A 16,013-nucleotide genomic window follows, 5' to 3' on the forward strand; every position below is an offset into this window, starting at 1 on the left:
GTTTTAATGTAGCCATTAATTCATTTAAAATAAGCCCAAAGTATTAACCAGCGGCATAAAAAGTGCATAGAAGTGCAGGAGCCATCTTAGATCTGTTTTAATATTTGATCTATTTGTTATTGCCCTGTAACAAGTTGTGGAAGTATTGGTGAAAAATGCATACTTGATAAACAATTTCCTTCTAAAATTATTCCACTTAATTATCTTTACTTTCTCCTCTCAATGAGGATCAATACCAGTGGTAAGAACACATCAATGCCACCAAGCTTTGCTCTTTGAACCCAGTTCCTAGCAATGAGCCAAGAAATCTGAACACACAAATTGCATGTTACCAGTATTGATTTCCTTTAGTGATAAAAAAATTATAAGGGTACTGTCTGGAAGGATATGTTTTCATAGTGAGGCTTGTGCGTGTAGGTTGGAACAAAATGTAATTATAGTACAGTGGAGCATTAACCCCATATCAGCAAAAGTAGTCCAAGAGAACTATTCTGAGATTTTTAAAATCTTGTTACATATTGCATGAACTGCATTCCGTTTCCAAATAACTGTTCAGCACTAACTGCATACTCCCATTTCAAAGTGTTCCTAGTCTGCTAACAAGGTTTGGTAATGATGTTTCAAAGTTATTTGGAATGCGAACTATGCTTTTCCAGGAGCTTAGCAAACAACCTGGAAGACATTTTAGAAATGTCAATATGCTTGTTTTACTTAATATTAAACAATTTCATTGCACAAGAACAGCAAAAAGAGAATTTAATTGCTATTTATAAACTTAATTGAATTAATACTGGGATGGTTGTAGCTGTGCAAAGCTCGCAGCTCTAGCTGGTTTAGAAATGGCTACCCATTTGCTACAAGCTGCTGCATAATGCAGCTTTTCCTTTTGCTGAGCTTCATGCTTCCACTTTGTTGTGTAACCATGTCTCCCTTCTTTAGTGCGCTGCTCCTCAACTCTTGCAAGCAGCTGCTTCCCAGTTTTACGCCTCACTGGTTCCCTGTTTAGACACTGTCGTGCCCTGTCCCACATAATAATTATTGACTTTTGCTTCCAAAAAGCTCTTATTCAGTGTGGGACATTTTCCCACGTGAACACAGAGCATTCTGTTGTGGTGCAGTTTGAAAAGTCCAATCCACAAAATGAGCTTCTAATAAACTAGAAATATTTCTTTCCAATCTTTTAACTACACGTTTATTCCTCTGATTATTGTTTTGAAAGCACGATCCTTGCTCTTGTGTATTGAGCATCTTAAAGCTGGTTTTATTGCTTACAATTCAGAATGCAATGGAAAGGTTTACCAAGTGCAGTCAATTGTTGTATCTGAACAAAGATTGATTTGCAGTAATTTATGCTGTACTTTTATACAAGAGACTGCAAAGTTACACAAAGCAGAAATAGTTAATTTTGACAGTGTTTAGTAAGGCTGCACCACAGAACATCACCAGTTTTGCTGATGTCACTAGGAACACTGATTATATTCAGTATCTGTTAGCATCTTGTGGCAGCTTTATGTTTTTACTTGTTTTAAACCCTTGGCCATTACATAAAGTATTAGAAATCCAAGATAACCAAGTTAATATGAATGAACTGGAAGGAAGTACGGCAACCAAGATGATAAGAAAAAGCTTCATGTCTGTGTTTTAAAATATTTGACAGTGATTTATTTTCAACAAATGCCCTTAAGATCTCTTAAAAAGGATTAAGTGGATTGAATATTGTATCAAATTTTTCAAACACAATAAAGTTGTCATTCACGGGATTTCTCCACTCTAACCAGGACCACCCTCTGCTCCGCTGAACCTGATCTCCAACATCAATGAGACATCTGTGATCCTGGAGTGGAGCCCTCCCCAGAACAACGGGGGCAGGCATGATGTTACCTACAATGTTATCTGTAAGAAATGTACCAACGATCTCAGCCGATGCCATCCATGTGGGAGCGGGATTCATTTTGTTCCCCAGCAGACGGGCTTGAAAAATACCAAAGTCTCTATCACTGATCTTCAGGCGCACACCAATTACACCTTTGAAGTTTTTGCAGTAAATGGAGTCACAAACTTGAATCCTAGCCATGACCAATCTGTCTTAGTCACTGTCACAACCAATCAGGCAGGTAAGAGTATGAAATTACGCAATAAGTCCTGCAATTGCTGCTATATTATTTGACATTCTAATCATAATTGCTTTTAGGTCTTTTGAGAAGTATCAGCAGGAAACCTGTACTGTGTCAGAGGTCATTTTACAGACATTCAAAACTTAAATCAAAATACTTTTGTTTTTAATTTTTCATGCTTATCAAGATGAGGGCTGTTGGTATTGAGGAATGGAATGAATCCCATTTCAGTACCCTCTGGGCTGCATTAAGCACTCAACAGGTCAGGTAGAGCACAGCCAGGTGTAGAGTAATTCTCTTCCTATACTGTTCCATCAGTATGTGTCAGCTCCAACGTCAGAGGAGCATCTTCTTCTAGGCCGCTGTAACATCTTTCCCCATCTCTTAAATGAGATTGCCAATTAGGAAGAGTTTTGCATTGTTAAACTTACTAATACTTGCAAAATTCATTCCATATTGGCCAGTAACCAATGAAGGCATTGAACCTATCAGTATGAACTGGATGTGAACTCAGGTCTGAGAGGCAAGGGCAGTTTAAAACCCCAGGCTCCCAATGTGAATAAATTTTAAAAGTGATTTATTTGGGAATTCAACAGAATCATGTTTGACCCTCACACATAGTAAAGAAACATGACCTACAGAATATTATGACTCTTGAGAGTGTAGCCTATGCTTTGAATCACCAACCAGTGATAATGTTACAGATTCAAGAATAATAATAATACTAAATGGGCACATTCGAACAGTGAGCATGGACATGAAGTTCTGCTTAAATGAATCATACTTGAATGCCACAATTAGAGATTAAATTGTTGGAATTGGTTCCATGCCTCACTTGAACAAGGACCAACGCTATGAAGATATCCATCTGCTAATTTGTGAAACATTACACTTATTTTCCATCCTCTGTGTATTTCCTGCTATGGATAGAAAGAAATTCAAAGCAGTGCAGCCATTTTAGATACTCGTTCCGAGCATGCCCTGGGAGTGTGGTTTTTCATGCAAGCTCAGTAATGCAAGTATCAATTTTTTATTGATTGTACGATGTCTAGACTGCTCTAGTTACTAAATGTGGTTTACCTCTTACAAAATAGAGCCAATAATCATTATTTAAAACACAGATTATTTTAAGATACAACTGTGCAGAAACTGACTTTTTTTAAGAACCAAGTTAGTATTTTGTGGTAGAGAAATCAGCAGACAATTGGATATTCTTGAAAGGTTCTTTTCTAAGATGTCTGGGCATTACTTCAGTGAAGTGAGCATAATTCAGCAGAAAGCTGCCCATCTGCCATTCTGGCAACGAGGTGAAGACTGTTTTAATCATTTGGCCTCTGTAATGAGTTGTGAGTAATAATCAGCTGATAGTGATTAGTGAGCAAGTACATGCTTTCATTCTCTAAGATATGAGGAGGGGAAAGATTTTGATCATGGCTGAGACGTATGAAGACTTTAAAAACAAGCCTTCCAAAAATATTGTGATGCAGACTTAATTTTTGAAACACTTGCATTTAAGTATTGTGCTCATTGCAGATTTTGCTTTCTTTTGATATTTGATCTTAAAAAAACTCATAAATTTAGCTGCTTTGACTTCCTACAATTTTATGATTGCATGCTATAAATATTAAAGGAAGTAACATGGCTGAAATTTGAAGTATATCTAGACATGGTCAAAATCCCAGTGCTGAATCAAGTCACTGACCAATTTGGGCTCTAGCCCATTTTCCCTTTCTGTACTACAAAGTTCTCCTGTGTAGTGTATCAAGGCCTCTGCAGAATAATGGGGAAAGACTTTGTTAAGCTTTTATAACACATTGATATATGTGTTGCCAGGAAGTTGATTCAGTGTTCTTCTGGTGGAGTTTGAGAGATGCAAGAATCCAAGATTTTCTTGGCCAGGTTGACCTCAAACTAAGTCGGGGTCTGGTATGGCTATCAACCGCTAACTTCAGAGCCATGCCAATAATGTAATTTCAACTAAAAATGTTCTTATACCTTTTTTTTTTAGGTCAGATTCTAAGAGATAAGAAGCTGTGAGCCAGCTTCTTTATACTGGTGACAGGACTTAGTTTTATGTTGTAAATCCCAGAAGCTAGCTCAGAGATTTTAGCCTCTGGAGATCCAAACTGAACAATGGCAGCAAAAGAAGTGACTATATTTGGTATAATACTGCAGTAAAGTAATTTTCTGTGTGAGTGCTTTCACACACTCTCAGAACAATGTTATGACAATTCAAGTGTTTCTAAAGGTAACAGCACAGTACAGTTGAAGCCATTGCACAACATGTGGTAATGCTTCTGTTTTCATGGTCTAATTTTGAGCAAGAATTTGAACAAATTTTAATGCTAAATATCTTTATGTACTGGTTCCTGTAGGTTTGTTATTCCTCTGTTTTCTAAACTATGTGAGAGTAAGAAATATTTGAAAATGTAAATAACTCCCATTATCTGCCCGTAACAAACAAGCCCAGTATAGTAATTTCAGTAGTCAATGGTAACTGGTTTTAATGAAGTGAATTATTACTGAGCATGGAGGGGAGTGAATGTCCTCCCAGTGAGTTACACCCCATCTCCTGTGGAATTAATAAAATACAGCTCACAAACCTTTACATCCTTTTGGTGAGATGTGAGGCTGTTTTAACTTCATACACATCACAAATCTGTAGTATATTTGGGTGTGACTTAATGTAAATTAAGAGTAAGTGTCCTTGAGGAAGCAGTTCTGCATTGCCTAAATTTCACAATAGGCACAATGTAACTGCAATTGTTATGAAACATGGACCACTTGGGAATGTTGTGGATCTCATTTTAGTGTTTGCCAATAGCAAGCTGGTCAGCTGTGCCCTAGCATTTGTAACACTCAAAATAAAAGCAATATATAGAGCTGGGAGTATAAATCAGATTCGTTAGCTCCGCATCAAGTTAACCAGCTAATGATATCAAACCAGAAATGCAAAATGCTCTTGCATGTGCATTGTTTTCTTGAACTTAATTTGACTGTTCACCCTTATACTGCAAGCAAATTAGAGGTTGGGGGATGTGGGGGTGTGAAAAGTTGTATTGGTGGTTGTGGGGAGTGTGTTCCATGGGTTCACTGACTGGATGCTGGTAATATTTTTCTTTACCTTCTGGCTCTGAGCAGGATCCCTGGCATAATCAGGATAGTTTTTCCAGCCAAAAAAACACAGTTGACATCCACTTACACAGTAAATAGAATGCAGTGTTACTGGCTCTTGTTACTCCAGTTTGTGCAGCATCTCTTTGTTAAGGTTGTGCTGATAATCACATCATGCAAAACAGTTATAATGTTGACAATGTGTTTGGATTTACCTCAGACCCATCCACTGAGTTTGTATGAATTAAAATGAGAATTGTATGAACATTACTGATCGAGTCCCATAGGATTGAGCCTTCAAGTGCAACTTCCACTTTCCTGTAAGCTATTTGGAGGATTGTCCCTAGGACAAAAACCCTCTGTGGTTGCACATGTGAGCCCTGGTTATCCATTCAATTTAGCATTCACTTGGAAATTGAAATAAATGTACCTCCTGATGAAAAATTGCACTTTTTGTTATTGTTGTCTCTGATAGAATTAACTCGGGATGAAGTAAAATTGAAAACAATCATCTTTAAAGCATTGTGACATAGAAGCATGGAATCAGACCCATATATTTAGTGGGATAGCACGGGAATTGCTTAATCTGGCAAGAAATCAGAAGATTCACAATAATTTTGGAATTACAGAATGAGCACCCTTTGTGCTTGCAAGTACTGTTGACAGCAGACGGATGCTTTCCATGTCACTCTCCTCCAGTAAAATTGTACTACAGTGACTAAATGTTAGATTTCTTTCTTCTCTCCACCCCCTCATAACTACAATAGTCTTCTGGATTATTATGACTCCAGAAATGTACAAAGCTGTTTTTTGCTGAGGCACATTTTACAGTAATTGCTATAACAGGGGTAAATTTAACTTTGTAATAGATTTTAAAGAAGTTAGTAAAGTCGAATTTATTTCATACAGCAGAATAAGCATTCTGATTTCCAGTACCGAATTCTGTGAAATTCTGCCTTCCAGATAGTTGATAGGGAAGCTGATAGTAAATTCATCACAGTATTGGAGTATATGGAGTATGGAGTAACAGAATGGAGGAAATCTGACTATCTTAAAGGGATGACAGGTAGTTCTATACAAAGTGAAAAAGGCGAATCATTTTCAATCCACCTCCAGAGTAATCACTTCTGTTAATTAAACAATTTTAGCTGTGCTAACTGGCTATGTGCTTTTTATTCTGTAGCAATGGTTATGTTTGCTTCTCTACTTTGTATATTATATGAATGGTATATAGACGACATATAAACTTCCTCTGCAACAAACTAAGAAATGGCGGCAAGTCCAGTTTTTAGTGTTTACCTATACTTTATAATCCAAATGTTTTCATTCTAATTAAAAGTCTTAATTGTAATGAATAACTAAATCATGAAAAGATTGCAGGATGGAGTTAACAGGGTGCATTGTTAAAGGTTAGAATTGAAAGTCAGTCCTAGCTCTAGCTTTGAACCCATAACTGTTAAACTGTTACAAATGCATGCTTCCTAGTATTTTACTGCACATTTACCTTGTCGGCTTTCAGGTAGCAAACAAGTCATGTAATTGGGCGCTGGCCATTTTGGCAGAGGCCTACCCCTCTAATAGCAGCAGAGACACTGGGCATATTTGTCCCATATTTGCACTAAATGCGATAGTGGACAGGTAAAACGACATTTTCCGTGCTGATTGCCTTGGCGTGTTTTCATGCCGTATCGTCCCAAACCCGCCACATTACTTATGCATTCCTGGGAAACACAGTTTCCATGGTGGGCAGGCTCTCATTCGCCTGTCACGCCATATCCGTCACCTCGCCGCTTCATCACGCTAGGCACCACATTTAAAGTGCAGCCAAGCTCAGTGCTTCCATCCCAGGACTTCAGCAAAGTAGTCATGGCCCCAAAAGGCAAGAAGACTGCAGCCCTTGAGCATCTTTTGGATGCCGTGGAAGCCAGCTGTGATGTCCTCTATCCCGGCTCTGGCCTAGGAGTGGCAGCTACGTTACCACTCTGACTTGGTAGGCAATGGCAGTGGTGATCAGTGCCAATGCTGCACAGAAGAGGTTGGCCATCCAATGCAGATAGAGGGTGAATGATCTCATCCATGCAGCCAGGGTATGGCAACCATCTCATCACTCTAAACTCTCACACTGGAGCCCATCACACATTCACTGGCATCTCACTCAAGGGACATCACCACCCATTCTCACAAACATACCCTCACATGTTCATCTGGCCTCATCTCCTCTAGATACTGCCTTCTCAGCCCTCACCATCTTGAGGCCACTTGCACAGATCAACATGTGCCCCCACACACACCCTGGGACACCCTCCTTCCCCAGTACAGCCCTCATTCTGCAGTCTCTTCCCTTGCCTAAGGCCACTACTCTCCCTTCCCCAAGCAAGCCCTGGCCCTGCAGCCATTGAAAAGCCACCTATATATGGCTGGTCTGGTAGATAGAGACCTGCCCATGAGGCTCCCTAAAAGTGATGTGGTGCTGTCCGTGAAGCCTGGCACTGATGACTGCGAGTGTTGCCTGAAGCAAGGTAGACAAACAAACCTTGACGTCCCGAGCAATGTGCAGCCCCTGCCAGGTGCATGTCACTTATGTGCTGCTGTGAAACATGTCGGCGTGTTTTCTTGCTGACGTGGGCGGATGATCCAACAGGTTTTGGTTTGACTCTGGCGGGCTGGCCTTATAATGATATGCTGATGTGTTACAATGAAGTTTCCGATGTCAGATGGCGGAGAACACAGCCCGCCATTAGCAGTCTGAGCAGACGATCACAAACTGGTTTCACGCTGTCGTGAAACCGATCACGCCATATTGTCCACTCACGCCACCAAACATGCCCAATGCCAGTGGGCACAGAAAATCCTGGCCTCCATTTTCTTTGATCGTCCTAAGCACTGGCACCAACATTATAGAGGTCAATGAAATCATTTTGCTTCTGCTGGCCTGCATGGATCTTCCCCAATCATCATGGAAGTTTTTGGGAAATAGCCACAGTCAAGACTGTAAGTGGGCATGTTTATTGTATGCAATTGCAGGTACATCTATTTCAGCAATGCCATAGCAGCAGCAGGGGGCAGAGATGGGGTAACCGTTTCGAAAGGAGTGGTAATGCCTATGCAGTTTGCTTTTGTGTTTAAGCTCCAGGTCACAGGTTGGTTGAAGCAGGTTCAATTGTAACTTTCAAAAGGGAATTAGTTTAATACTTGGAAAGGAAAAACTTGCAAGGCTATATGGGGAAAAAACAGTGGAATAAAATTGATTGGATAGCTCTTTCAAATATTCGGCATGGATGCGATGGGCTGAATGGCTTCCTTCTGTGTGGTATGGCTGTATGATTCTATATATGCGCATCGGGAGAGGAAAGGGTGGCAGGAGTCAGTGGGGGAGTTAGCTAAAAGCCTATGGTTTGCAACTTTAAAACAGCTGCCAAGTAAAAGTGATGACTATAGGAACAGCCCATAATATGAACAGCAAGTCATTGGAACATAGATCATTTATTTGCAACCTGTTGTGAAGTAGCCCCATATATTTAGCACAAGTGACTCATTAGCTTTCAAGATGGCCAGCTATTTATAAAGGACGGAGGAAGTCAACATAAGGTACTATATAGGCAGACTCTACAGCCGCTAAAATGCTAATACTTGGATCCACTCTCAGGAAGGCAAATCTGTTGATTACGAACAAATCTTGGCAATATTAGAAACACATAGCCGGTCAATCAGCATCAGAACAGGCAAATTGAAGTTTAATGTGGTACCATTCATCAGTCGTGCTTAAAATCTCTCCACAGGCGCTGACGAACCCACTGTGCCTTTTTGTTTTCCATTTCCAGAATTTGCTTGGTTGTGGGGGGAGGTGTGGTTGTGATTCTTGCATTTGGCTCTGTAAATGTTCCCAACAAAGCAAACTCAGACATTGTCCATTGTTACAAATAGGGAGGACTGTTTGTAAGTAAAATAATACAATGATACAGAGGGGAAGAGCTTAAACATATATTGCATTTTTTTACCTACAAACATTCCTCTCTGTTTGACAGCCATTTACTGTTCATCCTGGAACAACTGAAAAGGTTCATATACCTTGAACAGATTAACACAGATAATGGGAAATTTGATTACGAAATGAGAAGGAAATTTGAGGTAGCCAAGCCAAGCTTTGTCAGAATGAAGAAAGTGTTAACACCATAGAAACTGAACCTGAATTTTAGGAAAAGAATGTCAAGGCTCTACATTTTGTCTTCCATGTTATATGCCTCAAAGACATGGCAACTATTGATAAGCTAAATGCATTCGCGATTTGGGTATATAGGAGGATGTTCCACATATCCCTACATAGACAAAAAGACTGATGAGGAAGTGCTGAAAATTGTTGGAGAAGGAAAGGAAAATAGTGCATAACATAAAAGAGAGAAAGGTACAATACTTCGGTCACATCCATAGACAGACAGTAGACAGAGACAGCTATTGGCTGGGAATGTTGATGGGAAACATAGGAGAGGGAAGCAGAGGAGAAAATAGATGACTGATATAATGGACTGGATGCAGTTGACTTATGTGGAATGTGTAAGGGCAACACAGCACAGATTGTGGTTGTGATCCATAATAATCAACTTTCTGAGAAGGAGATGATACCAATGAATGAATGAAATGTTAGTGGCTGACATTGGAAGAACAGCACTGTAACACCCTCTATGTGACATTGTAATGACTTGACGTACTGGACAGGTTTCTACTTGAAACAGTTAACTTTATTAGAGCTATTTTGAAGTTACATGCATGAACCAGGTCCACTACTAGAAAGCCACCCCCCCAGATTACCCGCGCTTAGGGCTCATTCATCAAGAACAATCACATGACTCCTAATAGGCAGTAGGAATGGTTACATCTTCAACCACTACATTTCCTCCGCCTTTAGTTTTTTTTACATTTGCTATTTACAAAGAACAGTTTAATCCACAACATATGCATATGTACAGGTCAAGTGATTAAAGATTAAGGGCAGAATTTTGCCGTCGGCAAGCAGGGGGCGGGGCCCGCTCGCCGACACCTAAAATGACGTGGGATGATGTTGGGCAGAACCCCTGACGTCAACCCGGCCCATTTAAATTTTCAGGTAGGCAGGGGCGCAGCAAAATCAGCTGTCCACCCACCGACCTGTCAATGGCCAATTGAGGCCATTGACAGGATAATTGAAACAATTAAAGGACCTGCCCGTCCAACCTTAAGGTTGGTGGACAGGCCAGGAGCCCCAGCGGGCAATAGAAAAAACATGAAACCTCATCCACCAGCAGGATGAGGTTTCATGTAGGGTTTAAAAAAGTTTAAAAAACTTATTATGTAAATTATGAACATGTCCCATCTCATGTGAGATTGTCACATGAGGGGGACATGTTAGGGAATTTTATTTTTTCTATTTTTCATATTTTTAAAAGTGTCAGTGATCTCCTTGAGGCTGCATTTAGCCTCAGGGAGATGTGTGTTCTTTCGTGTGCATGCGTGAAAGAGCACACTCTCACTTTTCAGGACTCCACCCCCCCAGCCCACATAGGAAGCACGTAGCGCTTCCCGCCGGACGTTACACTGGGCGGGCCTTAATTGGCCCGCTCACGTCAACTGGCGGCGGGCCCACTTCTCCGGCAGGGATCGGCTCCCTGCCCACCGGAGATTGGGTCGGGCCTACCCGTCCGACAGGCAGAAAATTCTGCTCTAAGTCCCTAAGGTGGTTTTCTAATTTGGTTAGAATGGCGTAGCTCTACCACTTGAGGTCCTCTCACTGGATCGACATGATCAAGAACTGCGGCATCAGGGACATCATTAGAAAGTGGCAGCTTAGAGTTAGACAACTCCACACAGTCTTCAGGTGTGTCTATTCTAAGTCAGTCAATCTGTCACCTCAGGGATTAATGGTTTGATGTCAATCACAGGCAGAATAGCTGGTTGTTGGAATGTTTCTCTACTCCTAAAATGATCCACATATTTTTGAACAATTTGGTCTTCCATTTCCACCCGGAAGGAGAAGGGACCAGTTTCTGAGACAATTATACCAGGAACCCAACAAAGTCCTCTTCCAAAATTCCGCACGAAAACTGTATCTCCTACAGTGAATCTTCGAGCTTTGCTGTGAATTTCGTGATCCAATTTTTGATTACTCTAAGTCTTCTCTACCTTTCCCTCTAAGTTTGGAAATAACAAGCTTAACCTTGTATGAAGGTGGTGCTTCATCGATAATTCAGATGGTTTTGAACCCCTGGTTGAATGAAGAGCCGTCTGATAACTGAGAAGAAAGCAGGAAAGTCGAGTTTCTCGAGTACCTTTGGATAACCTCGTCATTCTTGATTTGAAAGTTTGCACAGTTCTTTCAGCTAAACCATTTGATGCAGGATGACATAATGACATAGTGCTGTTTTAATATGTTTGATTCCATTTATACTCACGAATCTCTGAAATTCTGTACCCATAAAGACAGTACTGTTATCTGAAACAATGACTTCCGGTAGGCCCTGTACACTAAAACATTGCCTCAGCTTTTCAATGTTTGCACTCAATGTCAGTAATCTATCTCCATACACATCCATCCACTTAGAATGCGCATCTACAATCAATAAAAACATGGGGCTGACTTTTACATTGATCGGGTGGGCGAGTGGCTGACCCAGTCGGGCGTGAAATTGTACAAGATGATGACAGGCGAGCATCCCGATGTCACTGTGCACTCGCGCAAAATTTCACTCAGGGTGCACGCAAAAGTCTTCCGCAAAAAATCTTCTTCATGCCCGCCGACGATTAAGAGGGCAATTAAGCCCATTAACGGCACAATTGTCTGCTATTTTTTGTCGCCCGTCCAACCTTACAGTTGGCAGATGAGCAAATCAGCCAGGCGGCCTTTTCATTTTTCATGAAACCTCATCCAAGGGTGGGTTGAGGTTTCCATAATGAAATAAAATAAAAATAAAAATGTTGTGGGCAGTACTTTTATCATTTATATTTTCAGGTGCTCGGACATTTTTTTTCTGCTTTTTAAAACTTAATTGGAACATTTTCGAGGCAGCTCTCTGTCTTCAAGGAGCTTTCTCTTGGTGCTCACCTGCATTGACGTCATCACCCGGCCTCATCCTGCCCCCACTTCAGCAGCGCTGAACTTTTCAGCGCATGCTTCACACTGGCTGGCCATTGATGTGAAATTGCAGTCGGTGACTGATCGGGGCTAGCGGTCCATTTCAAGGCCGATCCCAGGCCCGCTGATCATGCCCACCCACTGAGCTAAAAATTTAGGCCATGGTACCTAAGAATGGACCTAAGTATTCAAAATGTAGTCTGACCCAAGGCAGACCACACCAGTCCCATAGGTGCAGTGGAGCTGAAATGAACAACTTCTGTTGTTGCTGCCACTGGAGATAGTGCTTGACCATGCTTTCAATGTCACTGTCAATGCCTGATCACCAGACATAGCTTTACGCAGCGCTTTTGCCTTTGCTTTGCCTGGATGTGCACTGTGAATCTCTGCCAAGAGTGGTTCTCTTCCTTGTGAAGGGACGATGATTCTTGATCCCCACAACGATATTCTATCTTGATAACTTAACTCTGTTTCTCGGGCATGGAATGGCCCCATCCCTTCAGACACTGGTGAATTCGACCATCCTTGCACTATCAGGTCTCGGACTTTTGACAAAATTGGATCTCTGTTCATCCAATTCCTTATTTGCTTTGCACACACAGGCAAAGAGTCCAAAAAATTCAGTACTAGCACAACTTCTAGTGGCACTGGAGCATGTACAATGCTATTTGGTAATGGGACATGACCAAGTGCGTCTGCATTTGGAATATGCAAGCCAGGACGGTGCATAAAGGTATACTCATACACAGATAATATCAGAGCCCAACGTTAAATCCTTGCTGATTTTATAGGAGGATTGGCTTTATCCTCACTGAATAAACCCAGTAATGGTTTATGGTCTGACACAATGATGAAATGTCGTCCATGCAGGTAACAATGGAATTTCTTCACTCCAAATATCACAGATAAACCTTCCTTTTCTATTTGGGAATAACCCTTCTCAGCTGCAGAGAGAGTTCTGGAGACGTAGCCGATTAATCTTTCGGAATTGATTTCCATCTTTTTTTCTTCTGTTTGCCGCAGAGTTTTGACTTGTCCTCCACTTTGATTTCACAGTCGGCCAAATTTCTCTCTGGTGAAATGTTAACTTAATTCTGTTTGATAGCTTCATTATCCACTTGCACCTTGGAAAGTTCCACAATTTTTCCTTCTAATGCCTCTTTTGTTTCATTCAGCTGATTCTTCAGCTCTTCAGTCACTTTCTTGTATATCTTGGCTTCTTCCTGGAATATTGAATATTGTTGAGTTTTCTCTGCCAACTGTTTCTTCAGTTTGTTCAGAGTGGCACTAAATTCATTTTGTTTCTCTTCATGATTTTCCACTGGTACCAAATCTGACCTGAGGGATCCTTGCATCATGTGAAGGTCCTTCGATTCTCCTCACTCTTTCCAAAATACACTGTCATATTCCCTTAGTAACTCAGGAACTCCTCCTGTTCACACTTGAAATATTTCAGACCAGTTGAGCTTAATTTTTTTTAACTAGCCTTGGCCCAGAAGACTAGGTCCTTCACCGAGTCACTACAATCACTGGAAGCTGGGCTGTCCGTTTTCCGTAGAACACAAGTACTGTGGCAATGCCCTTTATCTATGTTGATTCTCCAGTATATATCTTCAATTGAGCCGAGGTTTGCTCAATTCAGTGAGATTCAGTGGCTGGGTACCTTCATTTAGGTATTTTAATGTGTGTTCTCCCATCACTGTGGTTGAAGCTCCTATAACTGCCTCCATTACCAGTGACTTCCCATTAACCTGAATTGTGACGATTATTGGTTTGGTTTTTACTGCTTTGACATTGAACAGGGAATATATATCGGTATCGGCAGCTTCAGTTCTGTTATATTATTCATTTCAATCATTTTGGGTCTGCTGTCTTTTGGGCTGTCTCGATTTCACCCTGCAGTGCTTTATTGCATGACCTTTCTTATGGCAGTAATGGCATTCTGCCTCCTTGAATCTGCAGGTGTCTGGTATGTGGTTACCCACACATCTATAACAGTTGCTACTGTAATGTTTCCACTAGGCCTTTTCATTTCTCAAGCAGCAGAGACTGTCTCTCGTCTCACTGCTGTGTCTCAGGTTTTAGCACCAAGCCTAATGGTAAAGCTCCTGCCCCACCTAAAGAACGGCACCATGTTGCACACTGTAAAGCCTGAAAGTCTCTCGCAGCACTTTCCGTGGCTCGCTTCAAATCGATGTTTATCTCTACAAGCAAACTGTGCTGAACGGCATCGTTGCAAACAAACTAATCGGTCTGGCAACATGTCATTGAGTGTGTCTCCAAAGTCACATTGATCAGTCAACTGCTTCAACTTCGTTATATAGGTTGCATTGGACTTTCCCGGGACCCTTACTTTGGAGTTAAACTTAAATCTCTGCCTTATTACTGATGGCTTTGGCTGAAAATGCATCTTCATGATGTCTACCAACTTGTTAAAAGATTTAGAATTGGGCACGTTCAGGGCTGTCAGACTGTGGCTGAGATTGTACATCTTGCTATCACATGCACTCAAAAGAATTTCTTTCTGCTTTTCTGCGGTAATTTCATTCGCCACTAAATAAAAATCAAGGCGCTCTGCATACTGGCTCCAGTCTTCCATGGACAGGTCATAAGGGCCAATTCTGTGAAGAGTGTCATGACTGGTGAGTATACTTTTCTTTTTTTCTTGAGCACCGTTGGACTCACATTCACATGGTGAGGTGCAGCATCAGCGCTATTTTACCTTTGTCACCAAATTTAATGACGACGTGCCAGACAGGTTTCTACTTGAAACAGATAACTTTATTACAGGCCCGAACAATCCCCATCCACCACTAATCTCCTCCATCTGGCTGAACTTGTTCTCACACTGAACAATTTCTCCTTAAACTCCTCTCACTTCCTCCAAATAAAAGGTGTGGCTATGGGTACCCGCATGGGCACAGCTATGCCTCTCTCTTCATGGGGTATGTGGAACATTCCTTGTTCCAGTCCTACTCTGGCCCCCTCCCATAACTCTTTCTCTGGTACATCGATGATTACTTCATGCTCTTGTCTGGACCTGGAAAAATTTATTAGTTTTGCTTCCTATCTCCACCCCTCCATCATTTTCACATGGTCCATCTCTGACACTTCCCTTCCCTTTCTTGACCTCTCTGTCTCAATTTCTGGTGATAGACTGTCCACCAATATCCATTACAAGCCTACCGACTCCCACAGCTACCTCGACTACAGCTCCTCACACCCCGCTTCCTGTAAGGACTCCATCCCATTCTCTCAGTTCCTTCGCCTCCGTTGCATCTGTTCTGATGATGCCACTTTCAAAAACAGCTCCTCTGACATGTCTTCCTTCTTCCTTAACCGAGGTTTTCCACCCACGGTGGTTGACAGGGCCCTCAACCATGTCCGGCCCATCTCCCACGCATCCGCCCTCACACCTTCTTCTCCCTCCCAGAAACATGATAGGGTCCCCCTTGTCCTCACTTATCACCCCACCAGCCTCCACATTCAAAGGATCATCACCCGCTATTTCCACCAACTCCAGCATGATGCCACCATCAAACACATCTTCCCTTCACCCCCCCTCCCCGGCGGCATTCCGTAGGGATCATTCCCTCCGGGACACCCTGGTCCACTCCTTCATCACCCCCTATACCTCAACCCCCTCCCACGGCACCTTCCCATGCAACCTCAGAAGATGCAAC

General features: G+C 41.7%; 1 protein-coding gene across 3 annotated transcripts in view; it reads left to right on the forward strand.

Moving 5' to 3' along the window:
• Positions 1 to 16,013, forward strand: part of LOC121290404 (ephrin type-A receptor 4) — a 135,463-nt gene that overhangs the window by 68,893 nt on the left and 50,557 nt on the right. For 2 of the 3 annotated variants that reach the window (XM_041210832.1, XM_041210842.1), the window contains one exon: positions 1,779 to 2,114. In XM_041210832.1, coding sequence (XP_041066766.1) covers positions 1,779 to 2,114 — 336 coding nt within the window. Of the gene's footprint in view, positions 1 to 1,778; positions 2,115 to 4,122; positions 4,219 to 16,013 lie in introns of those variants that run through there. The other variant, XM_041210851.1, reaches the window with a different exon arrangement.

This window comes from Carcharodon carcharias, chromosome 2 (assembly GCF_017639515.1).
Source record: "Carcharodon carcharias isolate sCarCar2 chromosome 2, sCarCar2.pri, whole genome shotgun sequence".
NCBI classification, from domain to species: Eukaryota; Metazoa; Chordata; class Chondrichthyes; order Lamniformes; family Lamnidae; genus Carcharodon; species Carcharodon carcharias.